A 22351-nucleotide genomic window follows, 5' to 3' on the forward strand; every position below is an offset into this window, starting at 1 on the left:
CATGTACAAAAGACACAGAGCGTTCCTTTAAGTGAACAAAAGTAACAATTTATTAAATCAAATAACAAGAATCAATTAGACAATTTGATTCACCAACATTAAATATCCAAGGTTAATGGAATGATCTAGTCAATGAACATTAAAGCATAAATGATAATTTGGTACTTTGAATCAATAAATCCTACTTGCTAAAGCTAAAAATCACACAAACTATGTACAACATAAACACCAGTGTGTGTGTGTGTGTGTGAACAAGAAGAGATAAGATAAGAGAAGGGAGTGACGCGTTGATAGTCACTTCCCCTTTTGACACCAACATAGTGGAACATGCGCAGTAGCAGTGACTGTAACGCACGCCTCCACCAAACATGATGCAAAACACATTAACATCAGGCTGCTGATCTTAGACCGAACATGCGACAGCATGGCTGTAGGAGCGCGTGTTCGACTCAAGATGGCTCCTGTGAGACCTTTCATTCATGAATGAAAGAGTTAGTGAATGAGCGAGAGAGAAAGCGGGAGTACACGATTGATCTTGCGTGCAGACACAGAGGGTGGTTCGAGCCCAGCGTGTTCTGTGACTGAAAACAGCATCGTGTGTAAGTCAATGGCAGTAAAAACACACATACAGACTTGACGTAGGCAACGCCAGGCCAGTCTGTGATTCGTAAGGTTTAAACAGCCATCATCTCACCACGTGATCTCTCTGCTCGTTCACAGCAGGGGAGGATACCTGCGGAGCGCAGCGTTGCAGCGTATGCTCCGCATTCAACAGTAAAATCACAATAACGAACACCAAACGTAAACAAAGAAACATGTGGTTATGATGTGAGCGTGTGGATGCGCAGTCCAACACGTTCAACACAAAGAAAAATTAACAAACACAGAAATATAACCTAACTCTGCCCAGAACACATTTGCCTCTTACTGTAAGCGGATCTCAGGTTTTGTGGTCAGTCCATGGATTCGGTTCAGTTTGTTGGGACCGTGGAGTGTGGACGGGCCATTATTCTGCTCACAGCGGACAGCTGTTGATCCTTGTTGTCTCTGAGTGGAAGCAGAGCGGGCGTCAGGTATGGAGCGCTGCGCCGGCGGAGATGCGGACGGCTTCTTCAAAAGGCGCATAGTTCGTGCTGCATGGGAGTGTTGCATATCGGAGGGCATGGCCGGAGCCGAGTGGCCCCAAGGCCAGGGGCCCCAGAGCAGGAACCAGTGCAGCAGGCAAGAGCGAAGGAACAAGAGAGGGAAGAAAGTTCTGTCTTCCAATTTATATGTTTTATCAGTCGGGGATCATAATACAGAGACGGCCAATGAGACTTAAAGGATTCTGCCCCCCCTAGGGGGTCTCCGGTCATAAACCCCATTTGGTGTTACAAAGTGGAGCCTGCAGGATTGGTTAATTCACAGTCAGGCTTCGAATCCTGCATACAGGCCTTAGTCAGAGAACAATAGATTTCAGCCATACTGTTAGGGCCCAACATATAGTATAAAGTTTTGGACCCAGAACTGACCCCTGTGGGACCCCACAACCTATGTCCAAGCACGTTGATGTGTTATCACCTTTTTTACGTACTCGGATCTGTTGTGTTGGTAACTCTTGACCCATTCCAGTGCTATACCTCTAATTCCATAGCTCTCCAGTTTAGCTATCAAGATATCATGGTTAATGGTGTCAAATGCTTTTTTCAGATCTATGAAAATTCCTATTGAATGTAGATTTTGGTCAGTAACATCAGTAAAGATTTCCACAGACTCAGTTGTAGTTTGAGCAGTCGAGTGGTTTCTTCTGAATCCATATTGGCTATCGTATAGCAGATTGTGTTTGTTGATGAAGCTGTCTAGCCTATTGTTAAATAGTTTCTCTAGAAATTTTGACAATTGTGGTAGTATTGAGACTGGTCTGTAATTAGTAAAAGTGTGTATATCACCTTTCTTGAATAAATGCACCTCTTTTGCAACTTTCATTTTGAATCTTGCCCCCTTTCTTCAGTTGGCAAACCTTTCTAGCAATGTCAGCATTCTTTTTGGTGAGATTCTCGTTGATGTAGACAGCCGAGCCTTTGAGCTTCTTGCCCTGCTTCAGCAGTGCTGTCTCGTATTTTCTGTTGGTGAATCTCAGCACGACAGCTCGCGTTCCAGACTCTTTCCTCTGAGGTAATAGGTGACATACTTCCACATTGTTGAAATCCACCTGGATGTCTTTGCCGCTCAGGATCTCAGACACCTGTTTCTTGATCTCCAATTCATCAGGCTCTGACGACTGGTTATCCACAGCTGCAGCTGCCCTTGCGTAGGTCTGATGCTTAATCTTGAGACCAGTAACCATCACCTCATTGAGTCTTCCCTGCTGTTCCAACTCCTCCACTTTGTTACCCAACTCCTAGCAGCTGGTCTTTTTTTGCATTCTCTTCACTGAGATGTTTGATTTCAGCCATTGCCTCTTGGTTCCAGGTTCCATCTTCTTCATGATTTCGGTCACGGTTTCCTTTAGCCCCTTAAGGTCCTCTTTTAACACCACCAGGCTTTCGTTCATAGCGTCCAACATTGTCATCATCTTCGGTGCTATTATCCGACCTGGTGCTGGCTTTACTTTTCGGCATTTCTTCTCCCTTGCATTTTCTCCTTTTTCCACTTTTCCACTTTCCTTGTGGTGTACGTTATCTCGCAGCCAGTAGCCGTTATCTCACGGTGCTGCTGCTTCCGTCCTCCTCCGAGGTCAGTATTGAGTAGATATATATATACATATATATATATATGTATATATATATATATGTTTTTTAATTGGTCTTATGATGTATTTAAATTTTTTGAGCTACTGCATTTTGCTTTCTTTTAATGTGAGCCAAAATCGTCACAATTAAAAGAACCAAAGACTTAATCTACTTCAGTCTGTGTGTATTGATTTTATATAATACAGGTTTTCACTATTTGAGTTGAATTACTGAAATAAATTTACTTTTTCATGATATTCTAATTTATTGCACTTGTATGTGTGTCTCACACACACACAATATGGCAAACACATTTCTATACTACTGCATCTCTCTTGCCCTTCCTCTTGCCTCTCCAGTTCCAAAATGGATGCTCATTGTGTGAATTGTTGGGTTTCTCTTCTCTCTATAACATGTTTAAGGTTTCTGCCTGACTATGTACAGTGTCTTCAGATAATGTATGTTGTGATTTGGCACTATACAAATAAAATTCAACTGAACTGAATTGAATAGAATTGTCTTTGCATGTCGCAGGGAATTCAAATGGGTGTTGTTGGCGCCAACGAGTGGAGAGGAGGCTACCTACAATACACCAATACAGGAGGGAATCTGAGATCATATCACCCTATATATAATATGGAGCCTGACAGTTATTTGGGTAAGACTGTCACTGTATAATGTATATGAAAGTCTGAATATAGGGAATGAAAGTGTGAATATGTGGAATGAAAGTCTGATATATGGAATGAAAGTATTGTCACTTTCTGTGTCCACTGCTGTGTGTTTCTGTTGTTTCACTGAACAAGCACTCGTTTTATAAATTGATTAATACTTTTACCCTCTGTTGGCGACACTTTTGGCTTAACATTTAACATTCCCGTGTGGACAGAGATATTTCCTGAAACGATGCTGTCTTTATGGGAATATTTTTGAAAACGGCAAAGAAAAAGCCTCGCCTCCATCACGGTGAACAAGCTACACTACAAATACTTTTATCGCTAAAGGAGGCAGAGGAAGGTAGCTAAAGAGACATGTGTACACACAGACACACAACACAAGCGAGAGCATGCGAAGGAGAGAGAAGCCATCAATGGTAAATTAACTTATTGAGCTAGCAAAACCACCATATGTGAATTAACTATGAATGTATTATGAGAACTGGATAGAGCACCGCCCCCTCTGCCTTGAAGAAAATGTTGTCATGGTGGCCACTCTGACCACAGTAAAAGAGTTGAGTTTCATATCTGTAAAACCTTCCTAAAGGCCCTAAAAAGTCCAGAAAAATATGTGACGTCTGCAGCAAAGTTTGGCCATGTGGCGTCTCACGAATGGCGCTACTGTCAGTGAACCGTACCATATGAAAACATAATGAGAAATGTGAAAAAGGCAATGAGGGGTTTTTTGTTTTTTTCTGTTTCCCGGGGAGGCTGTTTGTCTTATCGTCACTATCAGTTCATAAAGTTACTGTTGAATGTGATGAACACATGAATTAGAGTTGAATATAAACATGTTGAGAGAAAGAATCTGGAGTTATAAAACTACTTTTAACATATTGTTATTGTTCTTAATAATTTAAAGTATAAGTGAATTTGATTTAAAAAGGGAAATCAGGCAAAAACAACATGATTCCTCTAACAAATATGAACTAATAGCAGCCAATTAAATAAACCATTAAATTGATAATTTTAATCTTCAAAGGTGAAGTAAGTAGTTTATAGTGACATCTAGAGGAGAGGCTGACATTTACAACAACAAACTGCTCCTCTGCTCACCCCCTCCCTTCCTTGAGCGCTACGGTATCCTCAGCCGGTCAAATGTCGTCCTCGTCGTCTTTCTCCGTGGTGCGGGCGTATGGTCAGGTAAAATACGTGTGGTCCTCCATTCTAAACGCGTAAAAAGAACCGCTCTCAGCCTCGTCTCGGCGCTCGTTTTGTTCTCTTGGGTTTGTCTATACAGGCTCCCGTAGAAACATGGCGTCGTGGCAATGCAAACAGCACAACAAACACAACCCAGAGGACGATTAGAAGTGCCATTCTCTCTTAAACCCCTTAATTTATTTTATATTGAGAGGTTACTAAAAAAAATCCTGTTTACTGTCCTGACACTGAAATTGCAGGTTATTCCATGGCAGTTGCTAGAACCCCACAAAAAACACTGACAATTATTGGTGCTCCGAGATATCAGCACAGAGGAGTTGTGTTGGCACTTCACTCAAATGCCCCTCAAATGATTGATCCCTTTCCATGGCAGGTGCGTATATATTAACAATCTATGAATAAAATATTTCTCTTGAATAAAACTCCTGCTTCTTTTATGGTAATATTTTTGTGATGATTGCCTTCCACAGTTTCAGACCGGTGAATATTTTGGGGCAGAGGTTTGTGTCATGGATGTGAATGGTGACCGCTACACAGACCTAATCCTCATATCTGCCCCCATGTACAAAGACGCTGATAGAGAAGGAAGAGTTTATGTTTGCATTTTGACTGGTTTGGTAAATGACTTTTTCATCTAGTGCTATTAAATTACCTATTTTGTACTTCTGTACTTTGTAATTTGCAGATACTGACACTAATCCATATTTTTTAACCAGAGTGTAGAGTGTCGCTTTGATTCTCCATTGGTATTGAGAGGGGATGCATCTGATGGAGGAAGGTTCGGCTCTTCAATCGCTGTTCTGTCTGATCTGAACACAGACAGACTCAATGATGTGGCAATTGGAGCACCACTGGAGAATGATGGTCAAGGAAGCCTCTACATATTCCATGGAGAAGTAGGGAGAATCAGTGATACTTACTCACAGGTGAGCAAGCACATTCAGTATGTGAGGTCTGTTACACGCCAACAAAACTCTGAAGCCACATACTAACACAAAAAAAACAATAGATTTAATACAGGGGTGTGTACAAGTTTGAGCAGTGAGATTAGAAAAAGCGGCACAGAGGACACAGGAACGTAGGCAGGCAAAAAACACCCACAAGAAACAAAGATGCTCAGAAACGATAAGCTTATGTGATTATCAGTATCTGAGCTGTACTCGGAAGCTCCAACGTTCTGCACATACACCAAATGTGCATGCGTACAATTGAACATCTTTTATGACACTACCCAATCCATTACAGACGTGTGCAAGACTTTTGTCCCACTTTCTATCTTTTTTCTGGTGCAAACACATTTTATATCAAGTGAAGTCAAAATATATTTATTAAGTACATTTATACAACCAAGGTTGACCAAAGTGCTGAACATAATCACATCAATAAAGCAAAAGGGCACGCTACAAGGCATGACAGCTTAACAACAGAGCTCCTAAATCAAGAATCTTAATCCAAACCGTTATACATGGACTTAACAATGAATGGCGACAAAAATAGGAAAGGAGAATACGGACTAAGAAAACAACTTGAAAGAGAAGCAAAGAAGTTTCAATCATTGAATCCATTACAGAAACAGGCGGCCACAGAGAAAAGAAAAACTTTGACTCGATCCGTGAGGTGGTGACTGAAGGCCACCACCTTCTTTTCAAACCTGGAGGACTGGCCTCCTCCAGGTTTGAAAAGAAAACTCTCAGATTTCCGCATGCATTTTCGAGAAGATTCATTCTCAATGGAAATAAACCGGAAAATACAAGATTCGACAACACAGATAGAAGGAGCAGATAAGCGTATATGAGAGCTGGAATAAAACATGAACGAATGGTGAAAGATAATAATATATTATTATCTTTCACCATAAAAAATGCTGGGTTAAATTCAACCCAAGTTGGGTTGATTTTAACCCAACGACTGGGTAACTATTGGACCAACCCAGTGGTAGTTAATTTGACCCAACACATTGGGTTGCCCATTTTAACCCAACAGGATGGGTTAAATATTTAACGCATGTGCTGGGTCAAATTAACTTAAACCCTGGGTAGAGTCTACCATATGAATTGGTTAATTGTTATACTCAATCGCTGGGTCAAATTAACTTCAACCCTGGGTAAATTCTACCATATGTATTGGTTAATTGTTATACTCAAAAAAAGGGTCAAATTAACTTCAACCCTGGGTAAATTCTACCATATGAATTGGTTAATGGTTATACTCAAATAATGGGTCAAATTAATTTCAACCCTGGGTAAATTCTACCATATGAATTGGGTAAATATTATGCAAATTATACTTTATAGAATATATAAACTGCAATGGGATAATTAAAAATGGTGATTTTGATGTTGTGTTTTACTAAAAGAAATACCCATGTCAAACAGTTACATTACAAACCCTCTATAATACATCCTATAATTTGCTCATGCAAATATATTATGCAATAAACACTTTTAAACAATGTTATAATCTTAGAAAAATATTTATTCTGTTTCAGATATTAACAAGCAAAACTATCAACAGCAGTGCAAAACATGTGCAATCTTGCTCATTAACTTGAGTATGAGGTAGCATAACGGGTGGTGGAGGGGGGGAAGCCAAATGTAAACTCTACTGGCAAGCAAACATTGCTGAACGCAAGACTTCAAAGTCTTGTGCAATCTAAAACAAATTTAGGAAATCAAATCAAATGTGGCAGCTTACACGCAGATGAGATTGTTATTAACAATGAATCCTCAAGATATACTCCTTCCTAACTTACCATGCCTGGAGTGAGTAGATGCGGGAACTCTTGGCAGGTCTCTTGGATGTCCGACTTGTTTCCCCTGATCATCTTGGCCCTGTTTGATTGAATACTTTATCAGCAGTTGCAGAAAGTACAGCAGTGCACAGGAAAAATTACATCAAGTACTGCAGCTAATGTCCTCAGTTCATTCTTACTGACCTGTAGACTGCTGTATCCAGCATGCACAGCTCCACCTTGCTGAGGGGCTGCGAATTGTGTCTCAACCACTCATTTAACTGTATGGCTCTTTCTTCCGATATGGTGGAGTCTATGAAAAAGTACACATAAGCATATCACCACTCACTAAATTATACAAATATTGCTTCAACAGATGATTCAGTTCCAACAATTACCTGGTATGCGTGTCCTATGGGCGCCTTCTTCAATACTTTGTGGCGGTCTCTGCTGTGTGCTCTGTGATCTGCTCAGTGATCTGAGCCTCTTTCTGCAGTTCCGAAGCCTCTCTTCCAGGAACCCAGTGGCTGGTTTACAGTTTCTTCCTGGGGTGAACCAGACTCCCTGTCAAAAAAGGAAGGTCTTTGGTGAATAGAAATTTAGCACATTTGGATTTGACAGCGTGGCCACAGGATGTGGCTGAGCCATCTAGAACAGCACAGGTGTCCAGAGCTCAGGTGCTGGGAGACGAGTTAGCATGTCCACTGTCCAACTGACTATTTTAGCATCAATTGCTCTATAAAATGTTAATTACTCACGATGCCACTGCTTGATTCGTCCTTCAAGCAAGGAAAGGCCTTAATCAAATCTGTAGCCAGGGACTTTTTGGTCTCAGAGGTAGGACTGTAAACAAACAAGAAAATATTACCAACAGTCAAAATAAGTCAGGACACCGCTTTCAAGTCAATAATTTCTACTAAATACAAACATAAATAGGCCACACTCGACTGCAATTGATAGAAAAGGTAAGATAGCAAATATAGGTATATATGTCAGACTTGAAAAGTAGTGTCCTGTTTTATCTTTTCCCCTGAAAGAAGATTGATAGAGAATCCATACACCTTTTTCAAAAGAACATTTAAGCAAAATAATAGAGGAAAAACTTTTTAAATACCTGTCTCCAAACTTCTCCATAACATGAGACACCAAAATACGGACGAGGCAACGTCTCTGCTTAATGGCTATCACATTCTCCTCATCAAGGCTATCCAGGATCAGCCTGCCTTCAGCTGAGCCCATGAAAATCTGCCGGATATCCTGAGAAAATTGCAGAAATTGACAAAATTGCAGATATTGTTTAATACTCTTTAGTGTTGCTTAAAGAAAATGTTGAACCCAACTTTTCAAAAGCGGAGCTTACAAATCGTGGAACTATATATATAGTTTGTGGCATCATCATCAATGGAGGTACAGCTCCCGTTTGGACCTCCATTAAGGGTGGACTTGTGGCAGCTGCCATGTGTTCATCCATGGGGGATGGAGGTGTGGCATCAGAACTTGTAGATGGCACAGCAGGTTCAATCTAAAACAGAAAACCCAGGTTAATGTAACTAACAGTGACAGCCATCAAGAGTTGCTGGATGAGCATAATTAATGTAACTAATTAGTGTGCCACAGTTTGCGTGTTGAGAGATGTGCACCAAAAAGGATATTCAGAGACCTATGGAAATTAGTGCAGCAGACTTTTAGTGTGTGCACATTGTTTTGTATACCAATAGATCCCTAAATCGGACACAAAACCACTTTCACCCGAGTGAATGAAAAGGTGACTACTTTGCACTCTAAGACCATGCATATCTTCAAAAAATTTTCTTAACGTAATAACTGAGTGACTACTACTATATATCATTGCAGTCAGATTAGAAATACACAATAGTAGTTTTAACACGTTTTAAAATAGTGAAAATTGTCCATCGACAACCTTACATCACATAGACCACGTCGGGAGCGTGTAGATCTACTTGTTATTTTTTTTGTCTTTGTCAAAGTAGGACATTCATTTACAAACAAATATGGAGATACACAATGTTTACTGCCCAACAGCAAAAATATGTAGACAAAGATAAAAAAAAAAACAAAAAAAAATACTTACTGTAAAATTTATCACCTCCCAGTAGTTATTTACAGAAACATCCCAGTACTCCCATGATGGCATCGCATCCTTGGAGTCCACAGCCCAAATCGGTAGTCATTTATCAATCAAATATTGATCATCCTCAAGGCAAAGGCATCTTTTAGGCAGCATTTACAGCTAACAAAATTCTATCTACAAAGTGTAGTGTACTGTATACACACCTGTCAGTAAGCTGACTTTCTAAAAAAGTCGATAGCGAAGTGCAATGTATAAACTGTCATCATGCTCACTGAATGACTTGACTGCATGTAGGGGATGGTGGTCAAGCAGCTCTGTCACATCAACAGCTGCCAAAATGTGAGTGGGAATCACACTGTATGCAAAGAAATGCCTATCAAACCATTTTGTTTCCCACTTCTGTACAACAAGTTTTATTGTTGGTGTGTGATGTTTGATCTAGTACTAAAATTGACTTTATGAGACCAAACTGGGGCTCCCCATCCTGGTCATAAGACAAGAATACAGTCATGCCTGCTCGATATGCAGTTCCCTTAAAGGTAACTGAGGCCGGTTCATAAAGTTCACTGAAAAGGGGAATGCCTGCTAGACCACTTTGGATGTCTTTGACTCCTTCAATGTTTGCCAGAAAGGTAGTGTGCCCTGGACCAACCTCTGTATTGTGGCTCAACACAGATCCACACAGCAAATTGTAGCACTGTGCTATCTGATGGCTAAAGGCCATGGTTTTGCAAATATTTCGGAAGTTACATGTTACATGGCTAACCCTTTTAAAGAAATTGTGTTTGGCTTTGAATCTCATCGCCCAGAACTGAATCAAGGGTCCAAGTTTCCGAATGGCTCTTGGGTAATGGAGCATGAAGTGGTGTTTTGGTCGCAAATGTAGGTGAGGATAGAGCTCCAGGAAGAGAGAGTGATGCTCTTCAATGATTTTGGCCAAGTACAGTGTTGCTTCAACAGTAAGAGAAGGAGAGAAGATGAACTCCATACATAAAAGTAACAGTAGGAGAAGTTTCCATTCCTTGTTATGCATGGGGATCAGATCACCAATCATTGTCGGCAGCAACCTAAGTAGGCACCACATTTGAGCTGCCGACTGTCGCATAGCGCACTCAACGTTTTTTAGATCAGTCCTACTAATTACAGAGGGTTTGTTACCCTTGTCACAAAAGCCGTTGTCAAAACTTGTGATTCTGTAGATAAGTTTGTCAAGTGTGAGATGTTTTTGCTCAATAAGCGAATTCAACACAAGCTTGACTTCAAATGGCGCTACACCTTCCAGTACATCATGCATGATGTCTGGTGCTACATTGTCAGTTACATGATAGAAAGAGAGGTCATTTAAGACACTATCTCTTTTCAGGCCTGTCTGGGAGGGGTTGGCTGTACGTATATCTGCCTCATGACTTTGGACATCACGCAATAGAGCAGGGTCTTCCAGTGTCAGGGTCCTCAGGACCTTCTTATTTGCTCTGCAAAAACTACAAACATAGTTTCCAGAGAAGCTTTCAATATATCCAAGCATGGCTTTCAAGCCCAAATAATCTCCCACAACCTGGACTACACTAAACTTCACAACACCTTGAAAGTTGGGGGTATCAACAGTTATGCCATCCCTCTCAAGACACCTGATCTCTTCGACAATAGGGCGAAGCAATGCATCAAGACCATAGGTCTAAGCGTCATCCGATTTGTACACTGCAAGAAGGAAATGTGACCGCAAACTTGACAGCAGGTGCACAATGGACGTCCCACCAGGGAATATCTCCTCAACTGGCTGAATGAAGTTACCTGATTTGGCAAAATACTGCATTTGTTTGTAATCTGTATCTAGTCCTTTGAAAGGCTCAGCTAACTCCAAGAACTCCAGCCCAAGTTCTTCTACCTCTGGCCTTTGATCAAGCCCAAAATGACAAAATACAGACATTGTTTTTGACTCAAGTTTTCTCACAATATCGCCTATTAAACTAGAGGTGTGCTTAACCATAAAGTTTATGTTAGAGTATGTCAAATTTGCTTTTGACCTCAGGTGAGCTAAAAATAAGGCAACCCGATTGATCATGTCCTCTTGTCCTAGTTCATCCCATTCATCCTCAACTTCATCTCCCTGCACTGGCTCATTTTCAGCAAACTGCATGTCAACAGGCGGGGCTGGGCCTTCAAGGGGATCATCAAGAGTATGTTCTCTTTGGTTTTCATGCTCCTTTACCAGGTGTCTTCTATAAGAACGTAAAAAGGAAAATGTTCTACCACAGCCAGTTTCACACGACTGAAAGTAAGTTGATGAATGGTTCACGTGGTGTACTGCACGTAAATGTGTAAAGAGATTTTTGGCATCCCCTGGAATTGGCCTCTTGCATTTAAAGCAAGTGTATGCCATCTGCCCACTAACTGAAATAAATCCCAAGAAAGAAAAAAAATGAAAATAAGAAAATGATGTGCGAGTGTGTGGGGGGGTAGCCTTTCGTGTCTGCAGGGATATAAGCTACTTACAAGTGCTCTAAAGTTTCTTAGAAACTTGAGCCTGGGGCCCACTTTGGGGATCTAGCTTGATTGATCAACTGCTTGATGGTGCCTTCATCTAAAAGAAGAAAGCTTTCTTCGTCTATTCCCTCATCTGAAAGACAAAAACAAAACACAAAGACATCTTTATTTTTTTTACAATGGATAACAGCTTAAAATATGGGGCTAATTACATGAAGCTATTAGATTTAAAATGCATTTTCAGAAACAATTTATTAAATTGAAACACTGAATGAGCACTAAAATACAATGCAGTCATTACATGACTTTTCAAAAAATCCCTTTACCTAGCTATGCAGGCCATCTTGCTGTGAGTGTTAAAATGATGCCCTTACCTTTAAAGCTACCGAGGAGGTCTGTCAGCTGCCACTGTGTGAGTTTGTCCATAGACCTGGAACAATAATAGATAAATAACTTAATTAAAAGACAAAATCTGGCTTAATATAATAAACAAAGCGAATGCAGGTGAACTGGCCTGTTAGCTCGCGCGCACCCAAGGAACCGGCGAGCTGGTGGTTTATGTGTATGCTAGCAAAGCAAATGCCGGTGAACTGGCCTGTTAGCTCGCGCGCACCCAGCGAACCGGCGAGCTGGTGGTTTACGTGTATGCTAGCAAAGTAAATACAGGTGAACTGGCCTGTTAGCTCGCGCGCACCCAACGAACCGGCGAGTTGGCGGTTTACGTGTATGCTAGCAAAGTAAATTCAGGTGAACTGGCCTGTTAGCTCGCGCACACCCAACGAACCGGCGAGCTGGTGGTTTGTGTATGCTAGCAAAGTAAATACAGGTTAACTAGCCTGTTAGCTCGCGCGCACCCAACGAACCGGCGAGTTGGCGGTTTACGTGTATGCTAGCAAAGTAAATTTGGGTGAACTGGCCTGTTAGCTCGCGCGCACCCAACGAACCGGCGAGCTGGTGGTTTACGTGTGTGCTAGCAAAGTAAATCTGGGTGAACTGGCCTGTTAGCTCGCACGCCCCCAGCGAACCAGCGAGCTAGCTGGCTAACTCAATAAACATGACCGAGAGTCCGCGGGTATTATGGACATTTCTTTCATTCATTTGGTAAACGGCTAAAACCAAACAGCTGAACTGCATCCGTGTGTGCTTCAATGATAACGACAATATAAACATACTACTTTAATACGTAACGCAAGACGGACAATGTGGATTAAATATATAGTGTGCACAAACCTTCAGTTTAGCTCGCTGCGACGAGAGTGATCTGTCCGCTCCGTGCTTCGTGGTGGATGAAGGCTGATGGGAGGAGTCAACGTGTTGACGTACAAGGCATAAACAACCCAAGTGCTGGGTCGCCTGTATTTAACCCAATGCATGGGTTGCACAAAAATAACCCAAATAATAACCCAATACCCATATAATGACCCAAATTGGGTTACACAGTTCATAACCCAGCAGTTGGGTTGATGAAATAACCCAACTGTATTTAACCCAATGCATGGGTAACACAAACATAACCCAAATAATAACACAATACCCATATAATGACCCAAATTGGGTTACACATTTCATAACCCAGCTGGTGGGTTGATGAAATAACCCAGCATTTTTTAGGGTGTAACAATAATAATAATAATGCATTATATTTGAAGCCGCCTTTCAAGACACTCAAAGTGTCATTTGAGTTCAGGTCCGGTCAATGTGCAGCATGTCATGAATCCTTTCTACAAGCAGGAAGTTCCCACCGACGTTATAATCCTGTAATGGGTGATGAGTCTTTCACTCCTCCTCTGCTGCAGCTCTGGGCTCTGTCCTGCGGTACTCCCTAAACTTCACCTGGACTTCCCGCTGGAAACAGTTCTTGTCTCCGTCGGGTCTCTGTGATCTCTCACAGTAAAAAATTGGCCTGCATTTCCTCCAATATGGTCCCGCTATACTGCAGCGACTGAAAGGCTACAGCTGCTACAGTCTGCTCCCCTGATATAAAGGCAATGTCCGTCATGTGCAGACCATTTTACTTGCCCAGAGAACTGTCTGTAGTGCTAATAACCGCTGTTTACATCCCTCCGGATGCTAATGTTAGCTTAGCCTTTGCTTACCTACATGACTCAATCTCTGAGCAGCAATGGACATACCCAGAGGGAGGACATCATCGCAGGGGACTTTAACAAGGCTCGTTTAAGGATTGTGCTGCCTAAATTTGTACAACATGTACAATGCCCCACGAGAGGTAATAACACTTTTGATCATGTTTATACAAACATTAAGCAAGCTTGCAGGGCCGTACACCTTTTCCATTTATATTAACCCGCATAAATATGCTGTCGAGAGCTATTATAATTACGCCAAGCCTGTAGGCTGCAGTGTAGGAAGGAGAAAGCCAAACAAGCCAATCAGAATCCAATTCAGCAAGTGACAGCAGCGATATCCAAAAATTCTCACGCCACTCCTCCCAGACAATAACCTAATTCCCGAAGTTCTCCCACCAGACAGCAGTCCGCCCAGTTCGGACCCAAAACCAGCGATGCTGGCGGTGACGTGTCAGAAGAAGTTCCAAAATTGTTGACCTCTGACCTCCCTAATATTTCTCTGCTCCTCTACGTGATATAGTCAAGTCAAGTCAATTTTATTTATATAGCCCTTTTAATACAGTGCAATAAAGTGCAACTCAATGTGCTGAACAATAAAAACAGAGACAACAACAACAAAAAGATGAAAAACGATGGCATAGCAAAATAAATAAATGAAGAAATATATATAAAAAATAGAATCAGAGGGAGATTTAAAATGCAGAAACAGAGTGTACGTGGGCAGTTAGCAAAAGACAATTGAAAACAGTTCAGTCTTTAGTCTGGTTTTAAAACTGGAAACATTTTTTTTATGTGCTCAGGAAGTGAATTCAAAAGATGAACTGCATTAAAACTAAAAGCTGCTTCACCTTGCTTTGTCCTGACAGCTGTTTTTTTTTTGTTTTTTTTTTATCTATAATTTTTTGCCAGCTCCTTATGGTCTGTGAGAAACGTGTTGCTGAAGCAAATCAGAAAGATACTCACTGTAGCCTGAAGCACAACAACCTTGCGCAGCGACCCCTACTGATCAGGCGGGAAATTGCATCGCATATCCGTCACCACGACGCAGAAGTATGAAGGCTCGAGTGGTCTCCGTGGTTACGCAGTCGGATAACGTTTACGCAGTCAGAGAAGTATAATATGGCCTTTAGCAGGAGAGGTGATTCTGGTTAGGGTTCGGCCACTCTGATTGAATTGAATTGGCAAACCCCAGGAATCGTTGTAATTGTTTGCGGCTTGGCGGGGTTGGCCAGTCCCTGACCGCGCTGATCTTGGCTGGATCGGTTGAGAGCCTGCCCTGCTCCACAATGAAACCCAGGAAGGGAACTGAGTGAGCGTGGAAGAAGCATTTTTCTGCTCCTTCCAAGGTAGACGAAGAGGAACCTGTCCAGCATGTCACGCGAAAAAAAATACATGAGTTTTCTATTGTGTTAGCTTATAACTAACTAATGTATTTTCTGCGCTTTCCTGTGCTCACTCACCCCTCCCTCCTGACCTACTTCCTGTGTAAATGCAGACGTATTCAGGACGGGGCCTTGGTCTAACCTATCAAGTTTCGAGGCTATCGGTCAATATATATTGGTGAGTTACAGGGCACTTCCGGTTTCGGGTGACCTACTTCCTGTGTGCAGGTGATGTCTTGCAGACATGTTAAGGATGGGTCCCTGGACTCACATATCAAGTTGCAGGTCTCTACGTTAAAGTATGAAGACAATGTGATGTTCTAAAGTGGGCTGCGTTCTGTTTTCCACCGTTTCCCCATTTATGTCTATGTGGAACTCGTTAGCAGTTTTTGGGGATTTTTGTTGGCATGGTTACTCGAAACGCTTAGAAAAGACATAGCCAGCTATTCCCGATCAAACGATCGTTTTGATATAGGATGTGTGGGGCTTTTCTTAAAACTGTGGTAGGAGTTGAGCGTCAAAGTTTTCGTGGAGAAGTACATTTAGATAGAGAGAGTGACTGACAAGCCCCCCCCCCCCTCTATTTTTGTTAATACTTTTCTTACAGTGGGACAGCAGCACGCCCACTCAATTTCAGAGCTCTGAAAATGGGCTAAACGTAAACTGCGATTGTGGAAAAACCGTGATATGTATGGAAACATCGACTTAGGTAATAAAAGTCCCAAGTCTTGTGACCCGTTTAAAGTTTCAATGACGTTTCTACGTCAAAGTATGACGACACTGTGAGGCTCCAAACTGGGCTTGGTTGTTGTCATTTTCCCATTCGTGTGTATGTGAAAATAAAAAGACAGAATTTTGGTATTTTTTTGCGATTTGTGTCGCCATGGTTACTCGAAACTCTTAGAAAAGTCATAGCCAGCATTTCCCGAAGAAAACGCACGTTCTGATATAAGATATGTGAGGGTTTTTCTCAAAACTGTAGGAGGAGATACATTTCAAAATTTTGCACGGGAGAAGAACACATCCAAGATGGCCGATATCGCTCTTGGGTGAAATTTGCATTCGTGGACATATTCGGGGACGTTGTCCCGTGTCATCTGTGAAGTTTCATGCCGATCGGTCAATGTATGGCAAAGTTATAGAGCGTTTCATGTTTTCCGGCGAGCCCTCGAAATTCGCCTAAGTTCTAATGGCTGCCGTTTACACTCCCCTTTGAATCTGGAATTATTCTCCCAACAGTTGGAAGGGTCTAGTACATTTTGACGCATTTTCATCTTCCTAGGATAAACGGCCTCAGAGTTGCAAGCTCAGATACGAAACTTGCGAAAAGCCCGGGAAAACGCCAAATCCAAGATGGCGGACTTCCTGTTGAGTTGAGGTCATGGTGTCAAGAGGAATTTTTGTTCCTCTCAGGCCGGGCAATATACCCACCGATTTTCAAGTACTTTGGCGCAACTAAACTTTTTCCAGCTCCATAGGGACCTGACCTGTGGGGGCGCTACTGAGCCATTTTGCATTTGTTTTTTACAAGACCATTATTTTAGCAAATATTTTCGCCAGTTCTGATGTGTGTGGAAATTTTCGGCCGAATTCACGCATGTTCAGGGGTCAAATTCAAGATCAAATCGGCAAAGGAAAAATAATAATAATTCCTTGGATAACAATAGGTACCTCGTCACTGTTGTGTACGAGGTCCCTAATAATCATAAATTTCACTGTCTTTACAGTCAGATTCATATGATTTTAAAGCTGATTTTAAAGTGTTCATTTCCACAGAGAATTGCTGGCTCCGAAGTCCAGCCAGGACTCAAGTACTTCGGCAGGTCCATCAGTCAGTCGTCCCTTGACAACAGTGGAGACAATCTGCCAGACATAGCAGTGGGTTCAAAGGGCAAGGTTTTCTTACTCAGGTCAGTGCTTTTTTGGATTTTTGGATTTTTGAAGTGTGGCTGTGTGTGGTACTGACACATAGTCAGTGCTGACTGTGATGTACAGACACTTCCTGTGCAAAGAATCAACCTGAAACACACAGACAAAGAAAAACAGATATGCTTTTTCCTGGAGAATTAATGGTCTCAATCATTAGGTTCAGCTCTTCCTCAAAATAACACAATGCCAAATTTGTAATATGTTCCAATTTCAAGGAAAATAGATGATAGACAGCACATGGTAGTGGACACCAGTGTGATTGACATCTTGTATTGTCCAGGTTGCAGGTGACATCTGTGAAATTTAAAAAATGTACATGCTGGTCAAATCATGAATCTTGAGGCTTCACAAGGAAGAGTATGTCCACTGTCATTTACAGTCTATTGGCTCACCTAATAAAATGATTGCCTGTTTGAATCTAGGCCTTTATAATATCTCAAGAATATGTTTTCCATAATAACTCACAGCTAAGACAGCTTTTTCTGACAGGAAACATATATTTGTAAACTGCTCACACACCAAAAAAGACAAAATGTGTCTTTATGATACAGGGAGTGAACCATTTACATAAAATGCACACCAGTATATACAGTATATGTACATATAATGATGTGTATTTTTTTTGTTTACTTCTTGTTTCACTTTTTAGCATTTCTTATTTCCATTTCTGTTTTTCCTACTTCCTGCCTGATTATAAATAACTGTACCTCATTATTATCACTGTCAGTATTGGATCTGTACCAGGAAGCAAGCTTGTTTCTCTACATGCATTTGAATAAATCAAGATTTAAGCAAGCATTTATTTTATTTACTGGTCATCCGCTTAAATAATTATTTCAGCACAGGTTGAGCAAACAGCACCGTCTATGTAACTGTGTCACCACCTCATACCCACACCATAAAAGACATGAGTTTTCTATTCTGTTAGCTTATAACTAACTAATGTATTTTTCTGCGCTTTCCATTTCCAGATCAAGGCCTATAGTTATGGTAGAGGTGAAAATGTCATTTAGTCCAAACCAGATACCTACTCAAAACCCAGTGTGCGATGTCCCACTGAAAAACACAGCTCAGTTCTGCTTCATCATGACCAAACTTTCTACAGTACCCACAGGTTCCTCATTCTTCTTTTTTCCTAAATCACAGAGCCAGTGTCCATCCTTTTAAATGTATGAAGAGGATTCTTTTTTTTTTTTCAGCCCAAGCAAAGATCAATTATACATTAACACTGGATGCCACACGAAAGCCCCCAAACAACAGAGCTTACATCAGTGGCAAACAGCGAGAGAAGACTGGGTCGATTAACCTACACTTAAATGGGCCAGAATGTATCCAGGTGAAGTTCTTTATCGAGGTAAGTGATTCATATCATGATTAGGGCTTGAGCGCTGACTACTGGTATAGTGGCTGATAAAGTGTTAAAATTTCAGAATTGCAGCTTAAAATCTGAATTTCTGCCCTTATGTCAATTATTGCAGTTTATGGGAAAATGTATTAAAGACCCATGACATGACCTTTGGCCTTTCACATATTTACATGTTTCCAATTAAAATGAGCTAATAGATGAGTAGCTAATAGAGCTGACGTCACACAACCAAGATAATGCCCTCGGACAGGAAATCTCCTCTATAGAGCTCCGGATGTCACGTGACTCGGTTTCTGCATTGGCAGCCTCAGATGTGGCAAAAACGAATGGGACAGTGTTGGATTTAACCTGTCAGAGTTCACTTAGCACTTTAAGTCCACAGACATTGACCAATAATTGGTCAATTTCTGTTATTGCAAAACTTCTGCAGGTCTGTTTCTAAACTCATAAAAAGCACATAGCAGCAATCTCCATGGAATGAAAGTGCATAGTGAACTGTAACAGGTTGACTCAAGCACGGATCACCTTTAATTTACCCACATTTAAATATCTGTATAGAAGCAGCATTGCAGCTACAACACAGCATGACCTCATTGGTAAACATGGAAGACAGCGTATTGTCTGTTGTTGAGGACTCCTTTCCTCCCCTGCTGGTGTTAACTAAAATAAAACCTGAGAGTAATGATTTTGAGGAAGAGAGTGATAAGGACATTTCATATACTGCATGTTTGAACATTCAGATTAACCCACATTTTTTGGGATTGTTAAAGAGATATTTCGCCGTTGAGAAGATGAATGTCCTTTAAAACTAGGTAATCTATGTAGTAGAAATGTGAAATTATATTTGAAGCAACTGCCTTCTTGGCTGAGAAAGGTAGAAAAATGTATTTATTGCTTATGTACACGAATGACCACAACTCCCAGCATGCACTGCGTGAGTTGTGTAAACACACAAATCCCTTAGAGGAATTATTAGACGAATACAGGACCTGCAAATTACACAGGGTTGTAAGTTCCCATATATGCCGGTCAGAGACTCTACATGCCGGAAGGCTAAGCTTGGTTTCGAGTTTTGGAGAAGACCCTGAAGAAAAAAAGTGGAAACTCACAGTTCATTTCAATCAGGAAAACATCACTGAGAGGTAAGACTGATGCTTATACTCCTCTATTTCTGCTCATAGTACCATGTGATATAGTTGTCGGCAGTAAAGCGACAACTTAATGTTTGATCGACAATTTCCTTTGTGAATCATAAAGTTATTTTTTCCACTGAATAGTTACTGATTTTGTTAGATTACTATACTAGACAAGTTAGATTTACACAATAAAAATGATGCAGTTACACAAGTAGCTCTAATTCTGAAGTGTTTGTCAACCATTTTCTCCAAATTAAATCACTTTTCATCTAATAATATTCTAATGGAGGAACACTAAGGGCGAGAAAATAAACCACGACATACATGATTTTAATTGTTTAATATTAATAATCATAAAAAGAAAAATCATACAATGTTGTCATTTTCATCTAATGTTATTCATAGCATATAGACAACATTAGAATAAATCTTTGTTCATATTTTATGTGTAATTGTATTCCTTGTCCTTTACAGTTGAAGCATGGTTTAATCAAGTCTTGGAGAAAATCTTCACACCATCCAGTGTCTGCTCCTCTTCACCACTGTGACTCCTCCAGCAACATCACATTCTGTCACCGCTCTACATGCTTCATTATTAATTTTTTGTTTGCATATTGTGTTAGACATGCTTTTAGATTTGGCTACTTGTTTATTTTAATTTGTACTCTTGAATATGATTGTAAAACATTTTCCTTTGTCAATCAAGTTGTTTTTTCCACTGAATAGTTACTGGTTTTTTTAGATTACTATACTAGACAAGTTAGATTTACACAACAAAAATGATGCAGTTACACAAGTAGCTCTAATTCTGAAGTGTTTATCAACCATTTTCTCCAAATGAAATCACTTTTCATCTAATAATATTCTAATGGAGGAACAATAAGGGTGAGAAAATAAACCATGATATACATGAATTTAAATGTTTAATATTAATCATAACTTGGAAGAGAGGAGGAGTCTGTCAGGGCAGGGCATGTGAATCTCGTTCGCGCTGTCACTCACGAACGAACGTACTGTACTCAGGGAGGAAATGAGTCACATGGCAGGGCACCGGGCTCCTGCTAAGCACTGAGCTATTCAGTGAACAAATCTTTTGAACGAATCATTTTCATGAACGGATTCTAGGGATTCAGTACACTCAAATGAACTGCCGTTCCCATCACTAATATAGCTGGGTGTCGTCTGCATAGCAATGGAAATCTATGTTGTGTTTCTGATAATGTTCCCTATTGGCAGCATGTACAGGGTAAAAAGAATTGGGCCGAGCCCGGAACCCTGAGGAACTCCGTAGTTAACTTGAGTGAGAATGGAGGATTCCTCGTTTACACTAACAAATTGAAATCTGTCCGATAAATAGGACTTAAACCAGACAAGTACCGATCCTTTAATCCCAACATCTTGTTCTAGTCTATGTAGCAGGATCTCATGATCTATAGTATCAAATGCTGCACTGAGATCCAGCAGGACCAGTATAGAAGCCAGTCCTTTTTTAGAGGCCATAAGAATATCATATTTTACTCTTAGTAGTGCAGTCTCTGTACTATGGTGGGTTCTAAACCCAGACTGGAACTTTTCAAATACATTATTGTTACACAGGTGCTCGCACAACTGGGTGGCTCCAGCTTTTTCTAAAATCTTTGAAATAAAAGGGAGGTTTGAGATCGGTATATAGTTAGTCAGAGTGCTAGTGTCGAGAGAAGGCTTTTTAAAGGTCACATAGAGTGGTCCTGTTGCACATATATGTTAGTTATGGAGGTCTACTTACATATATTAACTTTTTTTTAATGGTCAAAAACCTCCGAGTTGCTGTAAACGAGCCGATTAAAATCCTCTTTTCTGACGCTGTTCGTCAGCCGTGATGTTTCACCCCCAGAAGACAGAGTCTTGTGATTGGCCAATACTATTCAGCACATCCGCTCTCAGATACGCAGCTCCCCCCTCTGGAACGGTGGATGCACTGCTCCTCATTATCAAAACATTGTTTTAACAATGTTTAAAAATAGCTTCATCACGACTGCCCACCGCAGTCCCTTTTATGACTTTGACCCGGAGTCAGAAGACACTTGCTCGTGAATCACCTCCACAACAGACGTTATTCCTCTTCTGCGGTTCCAGTACTAGTGCCTGGAGCAGGACGATCACCTGTTCAGGAGAACCGCCATTTACGTAACTATTACGGGATTTTCAGAGATCTCGCTGAGCCCCGAGATTACAATAAACACAGTGTTCTCAGCAGTGGCTGAACTTTTTGTTTCGTAACTTCAGGGCTTCTTATACAAGGTAATGACGCAGATACACACTAAAAAACAGCGTTAATAGGAACTTCCGGTCTAGGTCCGCTTTAAGTAATGGCTTAATTACTGCAATTTTAAAGGCCTTTGGGACACAGCTGCTCAGTAAAGACATATTTATTTGATCTAGAAAGATATTACCAATTTGTGGTAGGGCCTCTTTAAGGAGTCTAGCTAGTATAGGGTCCAGCTGACATGTAGTTAGTTTAGAGGAGGTTTATGGGGTGAAATTATTTAGTACGCGTATAGCTGGAGCCGCAATTAG

The 22351-nt window shown here is 40.9% G+C and overlaps 1 protein-coding gene across 1 annotated transcript in view; it reads left to right on the top strand.

Moving 5' to 3' along the window:
• Window positions 1-22351, top strand: part of LOC310939562 (integrin alpha-M-like) — a gene marked incomplete at its 5' end in the record, with an annotated part of 75557 nt that overhangs the window by 31369 nt on the left and 21837 nt on the right. The window contains 7 exons of the mRNA XM_083904337.1: window positions 3246-3369; window positions 4828-4961; window positions 5059-5205; window positions 5305-5514; window positions 17141-17274; window positions 18265-18407; window positions 18493-18647. Coding sequence (XP_083760463.1) covers window positions 3246-3369; window positions 4828-4961; window positions 5059-5205; window positions 5305-5514; window positions 17141-17274; window positions 18265-18407; window positions 18493-18647 — 1047 coding nt within the window. The remainder of the gene's footprint in view (window positions 1-3245; window positions 3370-4827; window positions 4962-5058; window positions 5206-5304; window positions 5515-17140; window positions 17275-18264; window positions 18408-18492; window positions 18648-22351) is intronic.

The sequence above is a fragment of the Microchirus variegatus genome (genome assembly GCF_963457635.1).
Source record: "Microchirus variegatus genome assembly, chromosome: 17".
Classification (NCBI taxonomy): domain Eukaryota; kingdom Metazoa; phylum Chordata; class Actinopteri; order Pleuronectiformes; family Soleidae; genus Microchirus; species Microchirus variegatus.